General features: G+C 41.0%; 1 protein-coding gene across 10 annotated transcripts; it reads left to right on the top strand.

Annotated features, from left to right (window-relative positions):
- The first annotated feature begins 391 nt into the window (after positions 1-391).
- Positions 392-19,910, top strand: lrrfip1b (leucine rich repeat (in FLII) interacting protein 1b). Of its 10 annotated transcripts, XM_089007682.1 has the most exons (18): positions 489-920; positions 5,483-5,569; positions 7,756-7,803; positions 8,212-8,256; positions 8,362-8,412; positions 8,583-8,660; positions 8,789-8,824; positions 10,787-10,912; positions 11,039-11,209; positions 13,620-13,712; positions 13,875-13,967; positions 14,170-14,262; positions 14,411-14,546; positions 17,337-17,386; positions 17,492-17,609; positions 17,682-17,761; positions 17,926-18,030; positions 18,658-19,910. In XM_089007682.1, exons 1-18 carry the CDS (start codon positions 831-833, stop codon positions 18,766-18,768), a joined length of 1,611 nt encoding a protein of 536 aa, XP_088863808.1. In that variant the 5' UTR covers positions 489-830; the 3' UTR covers positions 18,769-19,910. The 10 variants fall into 10 exon arrangements, with proteins under 10 accessions (XP_088863736.1, XP_088863744.1, XP_088863753.1 ...); XM_089007610.1 differs by lacking the exons at positions 17,337-17,386; positions 17,492-17,609; positions 17,682-17,761; positions 17,926-18,030; positions 18,658-19,910 and adding an exon at positions 15,841-17,228 and having other exon boundaries at positions 392-920; XM_089007618.1 differs by lacking the exons at positions 8,212-8,256; positions 17,337-17,386; positions 17,492-17,609; ... (1 more) ...; positions 17,926-18,030; positions 18,658-19,910 and adding an exon at positions 15,841-17,228 and having other exon boundaries at positions 392-920.
- Positions 19,911-20,014: the final 104 nt, after the last annotated feature.

Below are 20,014 nucleotides of genomic sequence, written 5' to 3'. Positions count from 1 at the left end.
CTGAGAGAACTTTAAAAAAACATCACAAAATGTGAAACTTTGTGGGAAGTGAGTCAGGGACATCCTGATTCATAGTTGTAAATTAATGTTTTTCATCTGACGTCATATAGCTAAAAATTACAACCATGATCAAATCTGGGTTGATGCGTCAAACTTTAAAACAAAATATGAAAAATAGTTAAGATGTTTTTTGTTACCATCACAAATATGCTGCTCCAGGACACATAAAGCCATCTCTGATTATAATGTTACATTGACATGAGGAGTTTTTACTCTTGTTCGCTAACTGTTTACTTGTCACTAGTGCCAATAAAAGATTTTGTTTCGCCCAGGCCCCGCCCCTTCCATATGCCACGTGATCATACTGCGGAAGGTAAGGTCAGGTGGTATTCAAGATGCGGCGTTTCAATACCGGTGGCGTCCATCTTCCGCACGATACCTGCCACTGCTGTGACGTCGGTTCTTGATTCTTGACATCCCGGAAGTAACGTAGGCAGCTCCCGTGCTGTCGGCGGATGTTGACAGAGGCGGATTAACGAGTTTTTTTGGGGCGGAGGAGGGGCGGCATTTGCGACGAAGCCGGTTTCAAGCGTTTTGTGGTTCTGAAGCGGGGCGAACGTTTCGCTTGGGCGGCAACGACAGACACCGAATCTCCAATGAGAGTTCGAGCCCGGAAAAGGATTCGAAGCCCAACCAAGCGCTTCGAAAAAGCGCCGCTTTGATTGGTCAACGCGTCCGCGTGGTGTCGGTCAAGCTTGTGAAGCCAAGGACGGTTGCGTTCCGGAGACGAAGCCGCGACTGCATAGTGAGTCGCTGGATCTTTGTGGACGATGGGGACCCAAGTACCCGGCCGAAAGAGGCTCCCGAACCTGGAGAAGCTGACCGCAGAGGACGATGCTCTCAAACAGATCGCCCGGGAGGTGAATTTTGCCGAAAGATGAAATTTCAAAAAGATTAAAAATGTATTTTCATGATATTGATGATGAATGTGGTTGCAGGACACAATTTACCATAATGTTGTTCAATTATTTTAAATGCAATACCTTTACATTATTTTTATAATTATTCATACCACTCGTTGATGGTTTAATTGTATATAGTCAGTATAATAACGTAAACCTATTATCCTGATTATAATACAGCATTTAATGTCTTTATGTTCTTTACACTGTTACACTACTAATAATACAAATTCTTATAATTAATGATAATCTTTGCATCCATCCATTTTTTTCATCAATCCTCGCACATGGGTCGCGAGCCTGCTGGAGCCTCTCCGTGCTGTCTTTGGACAACAGTTGGGGGACACCCTGAACTGATTGCCAGCCAATCACAGGGCACACATAGACAAACAACCATTGACATACACACTGAGGCACAATATAACTTTTATGAATATTATCATGCATCAAATAAATATACCAAAATGCTTCTTCTACCAACGCTAACAATAATAATAGTAAAACGAAAACCACAATCATTATTAGGTTCAGACTATTTATTATTGCTAAAGTAATTTTAAAATTGTCATCTGACTGAAATAATGTTCCATAATAAAATATATTATTATTATTATAGTCGTTATCTTCAAAACATAAAACATACAAACCAATAACAACAAAACATTTGTGGCAGACTAGTCGTGACCACTGAGATGCAGATTAATGTTTAGAGGCTTAAAGAATGGGGGTCACTGGCACACATGCGCGCGCACCCCCCCCCCCCCCCCCACACACACACACACACATATGGTCAGTGAAGTTGCAAAAGAAAACTAACTGGAGCTTTGGGCTAATTTGTCACCTAGAAATGTGGGTGCGGATGGGGAGTCTCACAGATTTCTAGCCCAAAGAATACAAGGGGTGCATATGAGAGGTTTTTTTTGCATTCCTATTTCCAGCTTCAGGCGTGCCTGAAAATAACACCAATGGATAACTGGCATATCACAAAAAATAACACCAATGGATAAGTGGTATATCACCCAAAAAAACAATCACATTTTCCAATTTGAGACTTGAGTGTAATGCAGGCTGCTTGTTTTAAATTTAGCTTGTCTATCCTATTGTTATATTTGTGTTGGGATTGACTGACGACCAGTCCCAGGTTCTATCTCACCTTTTGCCTGTCAACTCAATTTTGAAGGATAAAGTATGTTGAAAATGGATTGATGGAGGATTTTCCCCACCTTCATTTCACCCAATCCATCAAAATAATAAATATTTTTTGCATTCCATGTTTAGAGCTTTTATAGAAAAGTTCGATAAATCATCAACTCTGCCTTTCACTCTGGTTGTAGGTCAGCGGGAAGAACAATAACTTCTGTCCACATTGATGTGCAGTCATGCTCGCTCATTAATTCCGTGCATTTTTTTAGGACGTGGGAGTAAAATTCCATGTCACGATTGGGTCAAATTTTCTTTCCTTGTTTTTGGGAGGAATACATTCCGTCACCGCATTGTTTCAGTGTTTCAATACAGCATGTAGACTAGAATTTTAGTTGTTTGTTGCGTTCAATGGCACTCATTGCAAAGATCCTCTTTGGCGCCTCCATCTGGTCATGACACTCCCAGTCACATTCCACCAACCGAAAGCTACCCTTCATTCCTCACCGATGTACAGAGATCATCAAACAATGATCATACTTCCTTGACGTCGCTCACCTTTCACTTCCATTTTTTTCCTCCACTTTGGAATGCCGCCCTGCGCAGACACACATTTCGCACAGATACCAGGAACGGCCTCTAGTTATTAGATTAGCTTGGATGAGGCTTTATAATAATAATAATAATACATTTAATTTCTAAGCGCCTTTCAAAACGCTCAAGGACACTTTACAGTCACAGGATTTTCTTGTGCGGGTGAGCAGCGGCAGGCATCCGCGCCAGCGTTCACTCTACCCGGAATAACAATAATAATAATTACAATAATAACACTAACAATAATAATCAGTCTCACAGTGGAGAAATTTCCATTTCACCGCAGCAAAAACAAAATACAGGAGCTGCTGTAAAGGCAGCCACTCTCGCAAGGCCATCTTGAAGTCAAAAGAACAAAAAAAAAAATACAAAATGATAAATAATTTGACACAACACGTAAGACACATACAGTTATGCAATCTTAAGCACTTTGATGGATCTTTTCCTCTGGTTCATGGCTCTTGACGGTGTTAGAAGGTGATCGTAAAATCAGCAGGAATCAAAGTGATGAACAAAAGATTATTTTAATCTTGGACAGCAGAGACATTGTGAGGTCGAAGTAGGCAGGCCATTGAGGTAGAAGCTTCTGTTCTTCCCCCACGCGAGATGTTATTTATACAGAGGGCGGGAATGACATCATTTCAAAAGGGGCCTATCAGCTACGAGATAGAAGGGTGAAGTATGATATTAGACTGAAATAAGAATGGTTGAGTAACTGTACACACTACAAATATCTAAGGTTATAAGGTAAACACACACATATATATATATATATATATATATATATATATATATATATATATATATATATATATATATATATATATATATATATACACAGTAAAGTCTCGTTATATCGATAGTCCCGGTTATATCGATACTATTTCTATGCACACACGGAGAAAATTACATGCAAACAGGGTCGGATATATCGATAGTCCCGGTTATATCGATGTTTTTTCGGACTCCCTTGAATATCGATATAACGAGACTTTACTGTGTATGTATATATATATATATATATATATATATATATATATATATACAGACACCAGACACCACCCATGGTGGGTGAGACGCGAATTTTATATATATATATATATATATATATATATATATATATATATATATATATATATATATATATATATATATATATATATATAAAAAGTCTCGTTATATGGATATCGGTTATATTGATAGCACTGCTTATTACGATACTATTTCTATGAACGCAAGGAGAAAATTTACATGCCGCAGGATCGGATATATCGATAGTCCGGTTATATCGATATTTTTTCCGACGCCCGAGAATATCGATATAACGAGACTTTACTGTATATGAAGTAACAATTTAGACTAAACTTAGACAAATACAAATGAGTAGAACATAAGTAACATTGGATGTTTAAGGATATGCATATAAAATAGTTCTATCGACTTTGTTGAATGAAGCAGTTCTAGGTGAAAGAGAAGAGGATCAAAGCGTCCTTTGCATCAGTGGATCAGGGATGTCATGGCGAAATCTACACATATGCTACAAGCTAAGTTTTGAAAGCAAACACGAAGCTGTAGCATCCATTGATTGTCCAATATCTCCTGTCCCACATAAATCCGCTTCAATTCCAACCCGCAACAGTTCCACATATGTGAGTTGTGTGACCAAGCGCTCTGTTTTGTCTTCTTCCCGTGTATTTTTAGTTGACCCAAGCAAGAAATTATTCTGGACGAAAGAAACAATACAAAAACATTTATGGTTTTTATGCCAAAATACGGTAAATGAATTATGAATTAATATAACAACTTATTTTATCGATATTAATCCGAGCGGTTGATTTACGCAACACTTTCACAGTGTTTTTACGGATTCACGTTGGCAGCCTCTTCCCAACGAGTGTGGCATCAAAATAAATTAGTGAGTCATGAGCCGGTTTACAACAATAAAGGCAAATAACTCCTTGGCTTTGTTACTTTAACTTTTTATGTTTCAGAAAACACGGAGTCCACTTCTTAAGTGTTGAACCAATGTAGACACGATATCAATAAAAGAAAATAATGTATAAAAGCAATTTACAGTACATACAAATCTAATTAAATATGTATAAAAACAAGAGAATGATTTGCAAAACATGTCCAACCTCAATTTTTTATGCACTCAAAGACAAGATCTTTAATGGTCAATGTGGCAAACTTGATTGATTTGAGCAAATAATCATTAACTTGGAATTATTGTTTGATATGCGGCTTCTCAGGGGTCTCCAGTCGTTGTATTTAAAGCGCCACACGTTTGGAGTCAGGTCTGGACTGCAGGCAGGCTGGTTAAGTATCTGCAGTCTTTTACGTTGACCATCGCATATGCTAGCTTTTTAACTTTTCCTCCGTAACAATCCTAATGATTCTTTCCCTTCTTGGCCTGGAGAACACGACATCCACAATTTTGGACTTGTCAGACCACAAAACACTTTTTCTGTTAAAGAGAGTTGAACCTCACTCCCTCTTTGGTTGTTGATGACCGAGTATTTTGAGGAAGGTCCTTTTCTACCCAATTATGGCATCCACCCCATTTCCAGTGAGCTTGTTCACACGTGTGATGTTCCGAGCAGGTGTTTCATGAGCATTCCCCAACATTCTGTCTTTTTGCCGCCTGTGCCAGGTTTTCAGTAACGTTTTGACACCATAAAATTCCATCTTCAGTATTTATTTGGTAAAAACAATCACGATGCTTGAAATTACATGGACAAACCTGCATGTGCAGTCGATCTTAATGCGGTGAACGTCTGTGACAGGCAGAAGCTCGCTTGGCGGCGAGGCGGACGGCAAGGGCGGAGGCTAGAGATATTCGGATGAAGGAGCTGGAGAAACAACACAAAGAGGTGAGTTGCTGTCACTCACCCACCCGGTTTGATGAGCCCAAATAAGGGCCACTGGTGCGAATCAATGTCATCTATTTTTTATTTATTTTACAAAATGGCCTCAGAACCAATTTGCTTCATCGTAGAGCATGCGCAGTGTTTACATAAATTTGTCAATGTATATATTTTTTCCTATACAGGATTCCATACATGGAACCTACTTAGTATCTAATTATTGATTGATTATCACAGCTACCTTTTTGTAAACCCCCCACCATAAGCAAAAGTGTTGACAAAACAGGTCTTCCAAGTACGCTCGCCTAAATTGGCGTGAGAACGAAACCGGTTCGTTTGCGTGCACCATTCTTTCCTTTTCGTTTACTTGAATGTGAGTAACGCATCGCCACATGGCGGTGAGGCATTTGACACACAATGGCGAACAGCAAGTTAACGGGACAATCAATAATGGCTCCCTGAATGGCGTCACATGGCACCTGAGATGGCCAAACAGAAGCATTTTTGTTAGGAAGTGGAAGTGCGTTGGTGTGGTCGAACTATGAATGTATATATGGATATGGATATGTATATATATATATATATAATACATTATATAATATTCCATGTTCTCTGTGCAAAATGTTCCTTTTTTGAACATTTGAGATCCAGTCAAAATTTTATGTCTGCCATTTTGGACACTGCGCATCAACCACACTTCATGGCAGCATTGCTCTTGAAGTATAAGTTGAGTGGTATTTGTTTTTTGTTTTTTTTTCTCGTGAAATGGGGAAGTCACAAAAGTCTGCCACTCAAAATATCTGCCACTCATCAACACTAATCAACTAATTTCCATTGAATGACAAGAAGCAAACATGTGACGCGCCTTTTGCGGTTCAGAGGTCAGACAGATGGTAGGAGAGGCGCTAGTGTGACTTAACAGTCATTTGGGACATTCATCCTGCGGTGAGTCACTTCTCTGTCGATCATCCTGTCCTTAATTCTTCTCCACCACTAACCTTTTTTTTCACAATAGCGCCTAGTTATTTTTTGCGCTCTAATTTGGGCGTGCGCGCCACGTAGAGACAGCCACATACCTTGTAGTTAATTCATTTACTGTTGATTCAATTGCCTGGAATCCAGACATTCACTTCCACCGTGTTATATATTTTTTCCTTTCAACGGGGAGGTGTGGAGATGTCTTGTCCTGCTTGTATCTGAAATTCAAGTTGTCAGTTAAACATCAAGATGAGCTTGGTGAATCGCAGCTTGTCGCGTTAATTATGATGACGGAGATAAACGGCAAATCAACGTTAGGAGGCGCATCACACTCGAACCGAGTATCCGTATGCGTTGTGCGGTCGAAGAAAATTATGGGTGTGATCACAATTAAGGCCAAACCAAGTCAGCGCATCCGTCTCGCGTTGTAGGGGTACCGAGTTTGATTCCAGACTGCCGCCATCCTGTGTGGGGTTTGCATGTTCTCGCCGTGCTTGCATCCAAATGCAAGTTGTCACGGTTTTGCAAGGTGGTGATGGCGGGTGCGGATCCCAAAAAGCAGACAGGAGGGAGCAGGAGGTTGTGTTTGACAAATTGTATTAACATAAAGTCAGCAGGAATAAAATCTAAAACATCAAAATCATCTGAACGGAAAAAATACAAAGTATCAAAAGAAAACCAAGATTAAAAGTCCGCCAAGGTTAAACAAACACATGCACCGCAAACAATGCATACAATTGCATACAACAGCATACACATTGTATGCTGTTGTTCAACATCATACAACAGTGCATCAAACAACAATGACATTCAACAATTACCCGACATCGAATGGTCGTGCCGGGGTTCCTTTTGAGTGTCACTGATTGGAAACGACCAGCACCTGTGCAGGTGCAGGCGGGGCCGACACCGCCCCCCCGTTGGTCACCAACCAGATCATGACACAAGTAAGAAAAACAATGTAGTAAATGAATGAATGAATAAAAAATACATAAATAAATACATGAATAAATACACAAATAAATACATTAATACATGTGAAAAACCAAAACCTAAAGAAATTTGGAATGGCGCTCCAAGTCACACTTTTCAATTCCCGAATAATTTTGGGAATGGCAGCCAATGAGTTAAAAGTTCTGCGTGTAACTGACTGTATTGAGGAAGAGCAGTTCAAAAGTGTTTCTAATCGTTGCCCCCTTTCTCCCTCCCGACAGAAATATTACGGTCCGGATTATAAATGGGGTCACATTGAGCAGTGGATGGTATGACCTCACATCTGATCGCTGACCCGCGAAAAACCTCCTACCGTCTTGTTTCTTCCAAAACAAATTCAAAGATTCGCATTGGTCAGATTGACCTGGTTAAAGAGCACAAACGTCACGCCACAGGATTTTGAATCAAATCATAGACACCAAAATGTTCACGGGTGGAGGTGGAAGGTTTTTACGAGTCGGCTTACTACACTGCATGTCAACCTGCCGTTGTTGTGTATTTCGAGACAACATCACTTTTCCTGTGTTTTTCTTTTTGTTTTGCAACGTGGAAGCCGCACACCTGCGTTCTCAACTTAAATTTTCCATCTGCATGGCATTGAACGTAATCCGAGACGTACTCTTTCCCCATAACCGTCTCTTCTTCTCTCCCTCTGTTCCTTTTTCGCGGCCTACCAGGAGGATGGCGAACGTTATTCTCGCCAGTCGCGGAGGCTCGCTTCGGTTTGTATCGTCTCTGTGTTTTCTTTTCGTCTTTGTGAGAAGTTTTGGCGAATGTTTTGATGATCGTTGGCGTACTACCATATCAACGTGTGTTTGTCTTGACAGCTGTCGGATGATGAAGAGCGGATGTCCGTTGGGAGTCGAGGCAGTCTGAAGGTGATTTCATCTCAGCCGTCGTCCATTTTTGGGATTTTACATCGCTTCTATTTCTTCTCCTGGTTTCATTAATTCTAAAAGCCTTTTCTGTCTGGCATCCATCTTTGTGTCCTCCCGACGATCATCTGTGTCCGTCCTTCCATCCTGTCCTTCCTTTCTTCCTTTGCCAGCCTTCAGACTACAGTTCATTTCTCGGTTCTTGCTCTCGCACGTCTTCCAGAGCGAGTTCAGCTCGCGCGAGCCCCGTGGTAAGTTTCAGCGGGTCTGTTCAACCTCATGTTGTGTCGCGGATGACCAGGTGTTAGCCGTGCGGTGGATCGAATTGTTTGTGAAGAAGTAGAACGTCTCCGTGGTTTGACTCTGTGTCTGTACTTAGGTAGAGGAGAGACCGGACAGAGACATCCTGGATAGAGTAAGTCAAGTTTTGATGTTTAGCTCATGTGTCCTCGGGTGAACGTAGGGCACAGGTGTCAAAGTCAAGGTCTGGGGGCCCAATCTGGCCTGCCACATCACTTTATTCGCCCCACGAAAGCAAATCAAACGTGAAATTCCATGATGCTTGCTAAAGTCTGAACCAAAATTTCAAATTGTCATACGCAAACCACAATAACAGTCGTTATTCTTGATCTTGGATTTGAAACAATCGAATGGCTTCCCCAAATTCATAACAGTCCCCCTAGAGGAAACCGTAACTACAATGTGGCTCGCCACAAAAAATGACTTTGACACTGTTGACGTACAGTAAAGTCTCGTTATATCGATATCGGTTATATCGATAGTACTGCTTATTACGATACTATTTCTACGAACGCAAGGAGAAAAGATACATGCCGCAGGATCGGATATATCGATAGTCCGGTTATATCGATATTTTTTCCGACTCCCGAGAATATCGATATAACGAGACTTTACTGTACTTACACCTGATTAAAGGTCAGGTTCAACGCGTAAAGGTAACGTGTCGTCTCCAACCGACCGTTGGTGACTGAAATACATTTTCTCACAGGTTACGCTGTAAAGTTTGTTTTTTTCTGTAAAGTAACTGTAAACTACAACAGAGACAGGAATGTTAGGAAAACATGAAGTGCATCGGTTCGGTGCATCGGGCTCAGAGTTTGTCGAAGCCTCTGCCAGCAAGTTTAAAGGACAACCGACATCACTTTTTTGTTTCCTAACTGACATCAGAAAAACGTTTTAGAGCAACTAAAATACCCAAAACACGCAGTATGATATTTTTAGTCAAATGCAAAACGGCAATAAAAATGACTTAAAGTGTCTAAAAAGTACTTCAATTTGAAACCGGAAGTAGCCAGTTTCAGAAGGTCCCGCCCCCTTGTTCGTGGTGTCACGGCAAGACATCTTGCCTTGCTCTAAAATCAGAACAATGGCTTCAGATTCTGAAAAGATGCTTTCTTGTTACATATCCAGTTATGAATATGATTCAAATAGTTCTGAAGAGGAAAGCATACATGTTTGCAATCGATTAAAGAATTTATTCCGGTCATTTTGATGCATCTGGAGAGAAATGTGACAAACTCTTTAGTACTCACAGTAGCCAAAAAAAGGCAGAAGATGGCGACAAAGCTCCGTGAAAATTGTCTCCTGGGACGTTTTGTCAGCGAATGTCAAATACACTGTAGAAGTCTTGATGCAACAAACAACGATTCACCATCGCGTTATTTATGTGTTTTCCTTCTAATTTCGCCATCAACACGGATCAACACGAAGTTTTCAGACCAAACAAAGTACCGCAAAATGCATTGAGGTGATGCAAGGTATGTCATTTCTCAGTCAGGGGCATTCCTTCAGTGACGTACGGTGAGGACTCGTCACCAACTCAAAAACAAGACTTCCAAAATATTCAGCGCGAGTCTTAAAATGTAAATTATAGCTATATGCGGTGGAATCTTTGTAAAATACGCTTAGTGGAAGTCATTTGAAGCGATTTTACAAATTATGGACACACCTTGTCCGGAGACGTCGGTTGTCCTTTAAGACACACCTGAATTGACACTTGGCCATCATTGGCTGCGGGTGATCACATGATATTGTCTGGCCAATCGGTGCTGCGGGAAATCTACTTCACTTAGTGACTTCATTTAGTGACTGTCGTACAATTACGAATTAAAGAGTGAAAAGTTTGCTTTGCTGGTTTTGAAGAAAATGTGATCAAAATAAAATAATTGCTATCTGCAATAAGATAATCAAGTAGTCATACTAAGGCTGTAAACAAAGTGGCATTGGTGCACCTAAAGTACCACTAAAACTGGCAATAAAATTATGCTGAAAAAAAAAAGTGGAAACATATTTGATGAAATAAACGTTTATTTTCCGCTGCTCTCACCATCGAATCTGTTTCATGTGTGTCTGGCAGGGCTCCCGAACAGCGCTGAACTTTTCAGCCGCCACACTCTCTTCCCTTGGTGGAGCGTCATCTCGCAGAGGAAGCTGTGACACGTCAGTCTCCATCGAGATGGAGGCGTCAATTAAAGAGATGAAGGTACCAGTGATGTCACCACTGTCCGACCGAGAAGAAAATTTTATCTTATTTCGATTGCCGTTAATTCAGCGATGGGCTCGTACTGAATCTGACGCATGGAACTTTATTTTGCTTTGGTTGACTCAGGACTCCGTAGCCGAAGCGGAAGAAAAGTATCGGCGAGCGATGGTTTCCAACGCTCAGCTGCACAACGACAAATCAACTTTGATGTATCAGGTGGAAATTCTGCGGGAGGAACTGAGTGACATGGAGGAGCTGCTTTGGGAGGCGCGACGGCACGCTGACGAGCGCACAAAGGTGAGTCCATCGATGGGATGTCGGATAACATTGTTTGAATGATTCTAACAGAGGTGGGGAGGGGAGTACTTACATTCTTGCGGCGTTCCAACTGTTGGCACGATACGAAGGGAGTTTATCAAAGCCGTGACTGTCGCCGACATGCACAAGCGCGATTCTCTAATTCACAGACATTATATATTTGCAGTATTAACCTGTGACTGTCAAGTGTCTTTGAGAGTTTGAAAGGCACCTATGAATGACATGTATTATTTATTTATTTGTTGTTTTAATCTATTTATTTATTGCTCATTTATTACTATTACATTATATTATTTATTTTTTTATTTTTAAACTTGTAATTTATTTTATTTTTTATAGTAAATAAATAAACAAACATGAATAAATAAATACATGAATGAGTAAATAGAGATAGATAAATAATTAAATTAAATGGGTAAATTAATAACAAAACAAATGCATAAATAAATAAACAAACATACGAATAAATAAATGGGTAAATAAATAGAGATAGATAAATAAATTAAATGGGTAATAATAATGGGAAATGGATATATAAATAAAATAATACATCAATAAATGGCACGAAACTGTCAGATTACGCTCTCATTTTCCTTTTTTGATGTCAAACACGAATTTCAATAGATGGAATTTAATAGAAGGTGTGGCATTTTGTCAGATTTTTCACAAGACTTCGTGCTTCGTGCTGCTTCGTGTAACAAAGAGGGTACAGAAAGTGCTTATGAATGAATGACTCTGTGTCTTTGTGTTGTCATGTTATTTGTTACGTAGTTTTTTTTTTGTTCTTTTGACTTCAAGACAGCGTCGCGAGAGTGGCTGCCTTTCCAGCAGCTCCTGTATTTTGTTTTTCTACTTTCATTCCTTTCATAACTTTGCTGTTGTGAAATGTAAATGTTTCCACTGCGAGACTAATAAAGGCAAATCCAATCCAAATCCAAGACAATAATAAAGATAACTTTCAGAGTTTACCAATATTCCTTCTTTAAAACGTTTATGTTCCTTAGAGGTTTTCATGGAATATTTTGGCCGTAAAATGTTCAGAAATGTGCCAAACACCAAAAATTATGGCAAAATCGAGAAAAAATTTAAGAGATTACCGAAATGAAACGTCATTTTATATATATTTTTACCTTAACATTTTCAGAATTTTTTGTACACACTAAATACAAGCAAAAAAAGGCCACATTTTTATTTCTACTCACTGTGCCTAAAACATAAAATTACGCCCAAATCAAGAAAAAAAAATCCACCTTGCAAAGTTATTATAAGAGATTATTGAAATTAAACGTCCGTTTTATATATCCCAGAATGCACCGCACCCTACTTCTTCTATGAGACCTGTTGTGGCTCAATATTGATCCGTAAACAAGGTGCACTGGATTATAAAGTGATAAAATATAAGAAAATGAAGGCTTTTGGGGTCGCTTTATAGTCCAGAAATACGGTGATTCATAAAAACAACACATTCAATGAATCGACTTCTTCGATCATTCAAAGGATTTAATACACGCTCTGCTCATATTTTTGTCATTAAAATATGACAAAACCTATCGCACATATCATCTGTGTGCACTTCCATCAAATTCACCAAAGTCACGTGCCACAATTAAGACCTGCTTCCAACTCGCCAAAAGTTTCGTCTACTTTCAGCGACGATTATTATCTAAAAATGAACATTACAGGTAACATCCGACTTACAACCGGGTTCCGTTCCGACGGTTGTAAATCGAAATGCATTCAAAATGGCTGACGCAAGGTTTATACGACAGGATAGTGTATGTTTTTGTAAGCAACGTTTTCTATTGAATACTATTATATACCAAAATGTTGACCGTTCATTTATAAATCTTATAACTTTTAGTGTCATTCTAATCATTTTATATTTCGTATTATCGATTTTTATAACTGTGTCGGCACACATGCTTTCGGCTGACCCAAATACGCACGGCTTCCCATGCATGCGAGCTGTTGAAAAATCGCTCTTCCTGCTAACGGAGAAGCTAGAAGAGGTCACCCAAAACACACACTCGGACTCAGGCGGACGCCGAAGCAAAAAGGTTCTACCGGTTGCCCTCTCCCGGCCGTACCACGCGTCGACGTGCGGCCCAACCCAGGGGCCGTCTGCAACGCCGACTCTCCCAATCTTGCCACAAAGCAGAACGAACTGTCTCAAAGAGGCGACGGTGAGCCCGACGCGGCGTTTGTGTTGCGCCAATCACACCCGCCCGAGCGCCGACACCCACCCGCCTCCGGTCTGGCGGTCGTGGTCGTAAGTCACGCCAGTCGTAAATCGGATGTTACCTGTATTAATAAGTAAACGTTCTTGTGGGAACATTGCGCAATCCAGGCATTACTCGAGATTTCTAATGTGAGCCGTGTGCATTTGCAGGCATACGAACATGAGCGCGACAGTCACATTGTACTTCAGTTCCAGTTTCAAGAAATGAAGGAGACGATGAGACGAAGTGAAGACCTGCTGAGGGTCAGTTCAATACGACCCCCCAACAGACACAGAGTGCCGTCCTCACATTCTGCCCATCTTTTAATGAGCAACTAACTACAAACGTGTTACTTTTCTATTTTCCTTCCTGTTTCTCTTCCTTCTTTTCTTTCTTCCTGCTCACTCCCCCTCCACTCACCCCAGGAAGTGTCAAAGTTACAAGAACAAACACGTGCTTCCTCTCAGGAGGTGTCTGACTTACAGGAGGCTCTTCAGTGGAAGGAAATGAAGATCGCGGTATGACGCGATCAAATGTCCAAACATGACAAACACCCAAATATTACTAAAAGTCACACCGAATCAGATTTGAATTCCACTAAACGTCATACTAATATCACCACTAAATCCATAAATCTCACTTAACCCGCTTTCTCTCCTTTTCCCGGACTTTGACACTTTTCCTCCTTTACGCCAACTCATCGTCCCGGGTGCCTGTCAGGCATTAGAGGGTCAGAGGGAAATCTCTGACGTGATTCAAATCGAGCGCGACCAGCTGAGAGTTGAGGTGCTCAGCCTCCGAGATGTTGTCAAGGTACAGAAAAAGAAGTCGCGTGAGGTCATTGTCATGTCACGGAACACAACATGACTCGGAACAATTTGGCCTCTTTCAGAGTTTATTTATTTTATTATGTTTGACAGAAATCGTGCAAGTCACTGATTATTGTTCATCTTCCAAACAGAAATATGGCGAGGTCATTTCTCCGGAGGTCGCAACAGACGGGGGGCCTACATTGGACAATGGTGAGGAACAAGTCAGCGATAGCTTTGCTTCCCAGTTGGCGAACGAAGTTCCTGGGAGCGGAGAGAGCATGCTAGGTAAGGCTCGGTTGGCAGAAAGCACAGAATATCATTCCGTCATCGTAAAGCAGGGGTGTCCAAATTTTCGCCTATGTCCATTTGCATGCCATTTTGTTCATATCTGTCAACCATGGCTAATAGCTGCCCTTATAAATGATTACAATTCCAATATAAAAGTTGTAGTACATTATTTGAAATGATAAATAATAAAACGCTAACCAGCGGAAATGCATACAGCTTACACTGCATGTGCACGTTATGCTTTTATCAATACAACCGTACGCAGCGATAAAAAAAACATACAATTATGGATTACTTTTGCTGTTTGCTGTGACTATAGTAGCGATTGATGGCAGCATCGTCGTTGGTTCCCAGAAGTTGAGATGAACTGGATTTGAGCCAAAATGGTCTTTGTAAGAACAGTTCACAATTTATTTAATGTATAAAAGTTGTAGTTGTTGTAAGAATGTTGGAAATTGCGGGGAAACCCCAATGGCCCAATTTTTCTTGACGTTACGTTCGTTATCCCCGAGGCCTTGCAGACCTCGATAACAACACACAAAGCTAACGCTGTGACGCGCGATATAATTTACATTGATATTGAGATTACACTGAAAACTAGCCGGAACTCTTCTATTTCAAGGTGATCTAACGCCGATTAAAACATTTAATGTGTCCAGCAACGATTGTGGAAAAAGGTAAAATAGGAAAACGCATCGATCAATATCATCCTCCGTGGTCGAGCCGGGTGGCCGCCGAAAAATGAGCCTTAGCTCCGGCTATTTTCCAAGCAAAGGGGACTGTGGTGGGCTCGTGATTTGTTTAACCCCAAGTGTCAATATTTATCGTTAATATTATCTTGGGAGTCGAGAGGACTTTGATTGGATGTACGTTTATATATTTAATGCGGCGTACGATCTCGGGCTAAATATCGGCCTCATTCGCAGAGTATCGACCGTCATGAAAAAAAATCATTTTTTTACCCCCAATATCGGACGAATAATCTAATGACTATTGCCATAATGTATTGTGTAATTACTCAATGGAATGTTTTTAGCGCATTTACTCAATCAAGGTCAAATAATTTCAAAGTTTTTCTTCAACTGTTCCAAATGCAGCTGTGGAGGGAAAAATAAATGGACATCCCAGCCCTAAAGCATGATTGCTTCTCCATAATTTGAATATGTTCCAGTTTATTTGAATCAATCTAATAGCTGCTCGTGTTCACTTTTTACCCGAGTGTCTGGGTTAATTCCCCGCTTGACAACGTGTCTGTGATCGGTGCTCCAATATATCCTTGATGGTCTTTCAGGCATCAATGGAGACATGACATCCCGCCATTGCCAGATAAACAAACCCCTACAGGCGCTCAGCTTCAGCTCAGCCGCCAGGCTCTTACGAGCCTTGCTTGTGAGCCGAGAGGCCCGTTCGGTAAGACAAACAAATCACAAAGGTGGAAGAAAAGGTCACATGAGGACATTGGCCTCCAGACTCAGACGAAGCTGCGCGTCCGTGAACGGAGCAATTGTAAGACAAGCGGCGACACAAAGTGGAAGCCTTGTTGCTGAATTAATTTTGACACCCAAAGTCAAGTCGTCTTTTGGGTCACTGAAAAATGCTCAACTGTCCTCAAAACAATGCAACAGTCCGCCAAAATGGAAAAAAACCATCTCTCGTGTTTGTAGAACTTCCTTTGGAAGAGTCCACAAATCAAGTCAGTCTGCTTCAGACTTGATCTTGGACCAAAATACCATCAGATCTGGGAAGTCAGCTGAACAGCACAAGATATATCACCTCACCTTAGACCAAGCTGACTTTCACCGCTCACCAGGCCCGGAAATGAATGAGAAGCCTGCTAAAAGTTCCTTCACACCCGCTGGTGACTCATCTTTCTCAGCAAGTCTCATACATGGAGACTTTGAGGATCGTCCTGCAACATCTGAGCAAAAAGCCATCGCGAATGCCTCTGAGAAATATGAAACGGCACATGATCAGAAGGTTTGTTGCAAGCTCAGAAGGTTCGTGGAGGAACTCAAGGTCATGGCGGCTCCCGAATGGGTACTGATGAAACTCCCGGAAGGAAAACTCTTTGAGGAGCGACCCTCCAGCTGGATTCTGTGGACCAACGTGCAAGCTGGCCAGGACGCTTCAGTGGCAGACACGGACAGCTGTGAGGAAGCCCATGAGGAGATGGAGCACTAATCAGTCGTGTTTAAAGAGACTCATGAGCTTCAAATTATGAGAGGCCGATGTTTGTATTGTTTCATTTTTCTTTGTGATAATCAATAAATGATTTATATTTAATTGAACTCAATGTTTTTGTTACAAGACTGCTGCCGTGTTATGATTTTCTCAACAGCGACATTGCAGCATTTCTCACGGGTAAGAAATCGTTAAAAAAATCCCTGTTGATTGGAATGTGTGAACAATTGTGGATCTCTTGAATCAAACTACCAAATCATTTGATTTTACCACTAGTGCTGGAGAAATGAAGCTTCATGAAGCACTTGGGATATTTTTGGACTCCTCCAGATGGTGCTATTGGTATATATGAAGGTTATTGAAAAGGAAGTGTATTTTCAATCCACTGCATCTTTAAACCAAGAGTGCCATTTGGATGAGTCACAAATGATCACAAGTGCTTCGTGAAGCTTCACTTGCCCATCACTAGTTATCACACTTCACTACAGTTGCTCTAAATTTTTTTTAGTTGTAATTAGAATCATGTGATCATGACTTCAATTAACCAATAAGCATCCCGGGAGGCTGTGCCACTGAGTAACGGTGTGTTCGCTCCTCTCATTCCAGAGCTACATCTCAAGAAGCTATTTGAAGAGAGAGAAAGTTTCCAGGATCAGGTGCGATGTGTAGCAACGTGGGAAATGTCCCATAAAAGCGAGACAAACAACCATCCAGCAAAACATGCTTTTGTTTTGATTTTTGAAAATGTTCCTCTTGTGTAGGTGAGAATGCTCAAGTCTCAACTGCTTCTAAGACAAAGAAACGGGGCTGAAGGGAGACAAAATCCTGACGAAGACACTCTTGAAAATGGCACAGATTCGCATATTTCGGACCCTCAGAGTGAGCCTTCCTCTCTTTCTCTCACAGTAAATTTCATGTTTGTCTTCGTCAATGGCACATTTTTCTTCTCAGGGGATGCAAGCAGACAAATCAGCGACCTGAAGTTCAAACTTGTGAAATCCGAACAGGAAGTTGTCACACTGGAACAAAACGTACGTCCTTCACCTTTTCCCTGTTGTTTGATATATATATATATTATAAATTGGCCATATGTGTTTCTCAAAGGACAGCAGCAATAGGAAGCAAATGTTGGGAGAATTATCGTTCAGTCCTCATGGTCACTATAATTGAGTTGTTGCCTTGTGCCATTCTCCAGGTCATCCGGTTGGAAGGTCAGGTGACTCGCTACAAGACGGCATCAGAGAGCGCAGAGTTGCTTGAGGATGAGCTGAAGGTCGAGAGGAGAAAACTACACAGAGAAGTACTTTCCTCGTACATTTTATTTCATTTGCTCTTTGTGAGGCAGTGTGATTTTTTTAGTTTTCAGAGTGACATTGTGAAATACTACAAAGTCAATAAGAAAATGAGAATGATGCTCCCCTGTAGGGATGGGTGCATCAAAACGAAAACATTGATATTTCGCGACGCATGCCCAATTTGAATTGATCCACAAGCTAAAGTATCAAAATTTGCAATTCATTTATGGTACTGTATTTTTATTTGATGTCTATTTTTCTGCCTCCAAACTACCGTTTCCTTTTGCCTTCTGCATGCACAGTGTATGGTCTGCCCGCACTGATATTTGTATTGAGTTGCAAATACAGTAAAGTCTCGTTATATCGATATCGGATATATCGATAGTCCCGGTTATATCGATACTATTTCTATGCACGCACGGAGAAAATTACATGCAAACAGGGTCGGATATATCGATAGTCCCGGTTATATCGATATTTTTTCGGACTCCCTTGAATATCGATATAACGAGACTTTACTGTACTTTATATCAGTTTATAATCTTTCATTGTCTTTTCGTTTTTGTTTTCCAAGCTGAAAATCAGAGATTGATTATTCAAAATTAAAATAGGTTACTGTATTCCCTCTTCAGTTGCGCTCCGCTCTGGATCGGATCCAGGAACTAGAGGCGACAAACGGCTTCCTCGTTAAACGTTTGGAGAAGATGAAGGCCAACCGCAACATCCTCTTGGCCCAGCAGTGACCCTGACGTCACAGACAGGACCCCCGAGTGACTCTCTGGATTGAAAATCGTATGGAATCTTTCATCCCCCCTTGGGACTCGGCAATGGCTTCCGTTGGGTGACGGCTGCTTGATTTTTCAACACCGCGAGGGACTCTTTGAATCCGTTTTGGTGTGACCAGGTAATGCGAAGCTCCCGATAATATCTTATGATATCCTGAAACCCCACACAAGTGCTTCTCCAGGTTCTGGAAGCAAATGAATTCTGCCTCATCAACTTTCTCCTCCGACACTGGAAAAGTCGTGTTATGACGATGCTCTTTGATCTCAGGAGGATGATGCCACTAGGTGACATCAAGACATTTACTACAATCTGGAACAACTACCGTATGGCATTGCTGGACACTCGTAACAAGTGTTGTGATCGTCTTCCACTTAGGTTTGACACATCTATGCACTAGTACAGCAACTACATCATGACTGTATGAGACTGGCACATAAATAGCTGAGATTCCTTTGCACTTGGAAAATAATGACTATGACGCCCCCTGTAGAATGACTTGTACTCATACATGACATTCACTAGTAGTACTGTCAGTGTGGAAAGAGGGTTTTTGTACATACATGAACCTGAAGCTGATAATCAAATTTTTTTCAAATGACAGAGAGACATCGGTAGCAAATTGTCACTTGAAAGAGCACAGTGCGCAAGTGGTGGACAAACAAAGCTTCATAAAGCACGTGTGTATGTTTTTGCCTCCTCTAGAGGGCACTGTTGGTTTGAAGATGCAGAGGAATCAGAATCAGAAAACCTTTTTTCGTCCCACAATTGGGAAATTTGCAAGAATTGCAGTACATTTCTATTTTACTAACCTTTATATTGAAAGCAAGAGCAACCACCTAGAGAGGCCAAAATGTTTCGCAGGTGTTCGCGGCGATTCATTCACCCTAACCTCCGTGCAGGCAACGCGGGTCGGGTTCCCACTCGCTGGTGAGTGTCGTCAGTCTCGGTCAAAAAAACAAGTGTCCCAAAAACTAGGCGGTCTGATTTGGTGTTCTCTTATAGCAGGTGTTGGCAACCCAAAATGTTGAAAGAGCCATATTGGACCCCAAAACAAAATGTCTGCAGCCACAAAAAATTAAAAGCCTTATCACGAACTCAACACATGCTGTATGTATCTATATTAGCGATATTAGCCTACTATCAACAACTCTTGAGCCGCCGGTTACAGACACCTGACTTACACCTGAATACTGAGGATGTGCC

The sequence above is a fragment of the Hippocampus bargibanti genome, linkage group LG01 (assembly GCF_051943395.1).
Source record: "Hippocampus bargibanti isolate YZ-2025 linkage group LG01, ASM5194339v1, whole genome shotgun sequence".
Taxonomy (NCBI): domain Eukaryota; kingdom Metazoa; phylum Chordata; class Actinopteri; order Syngnathiformes; family Syngnathidae; genus Hippocampus; species Hippocampus bargibanti.
This window is presented reverse-complemented; position numbering and strand designations above follow the sequence as displayed.

Coding starts and splice junctions, on each gene's coding strand:
- lrrfip1b (XM_089007610.1), top strand. CDS start 831: ATGGGGACCCAAGTACCCGGCCGAAAGAGGCTCCCGAACCTGGAGAAG. Junction 8,413..8,582: donor GGAGTCGAGGCAGTCTGAAG/GTGATTTCATCT, acceptor TTCCTTTGCCAG/CCTTCAGACTACAGTTCATT. Junction 13,713..13,874: donor GAAGTGAAGACCTGCTGAGG/GTCAGTTCAATA, acceptor CACTCACCCCAG/GAAGTGTCAAAGTTACAAGA.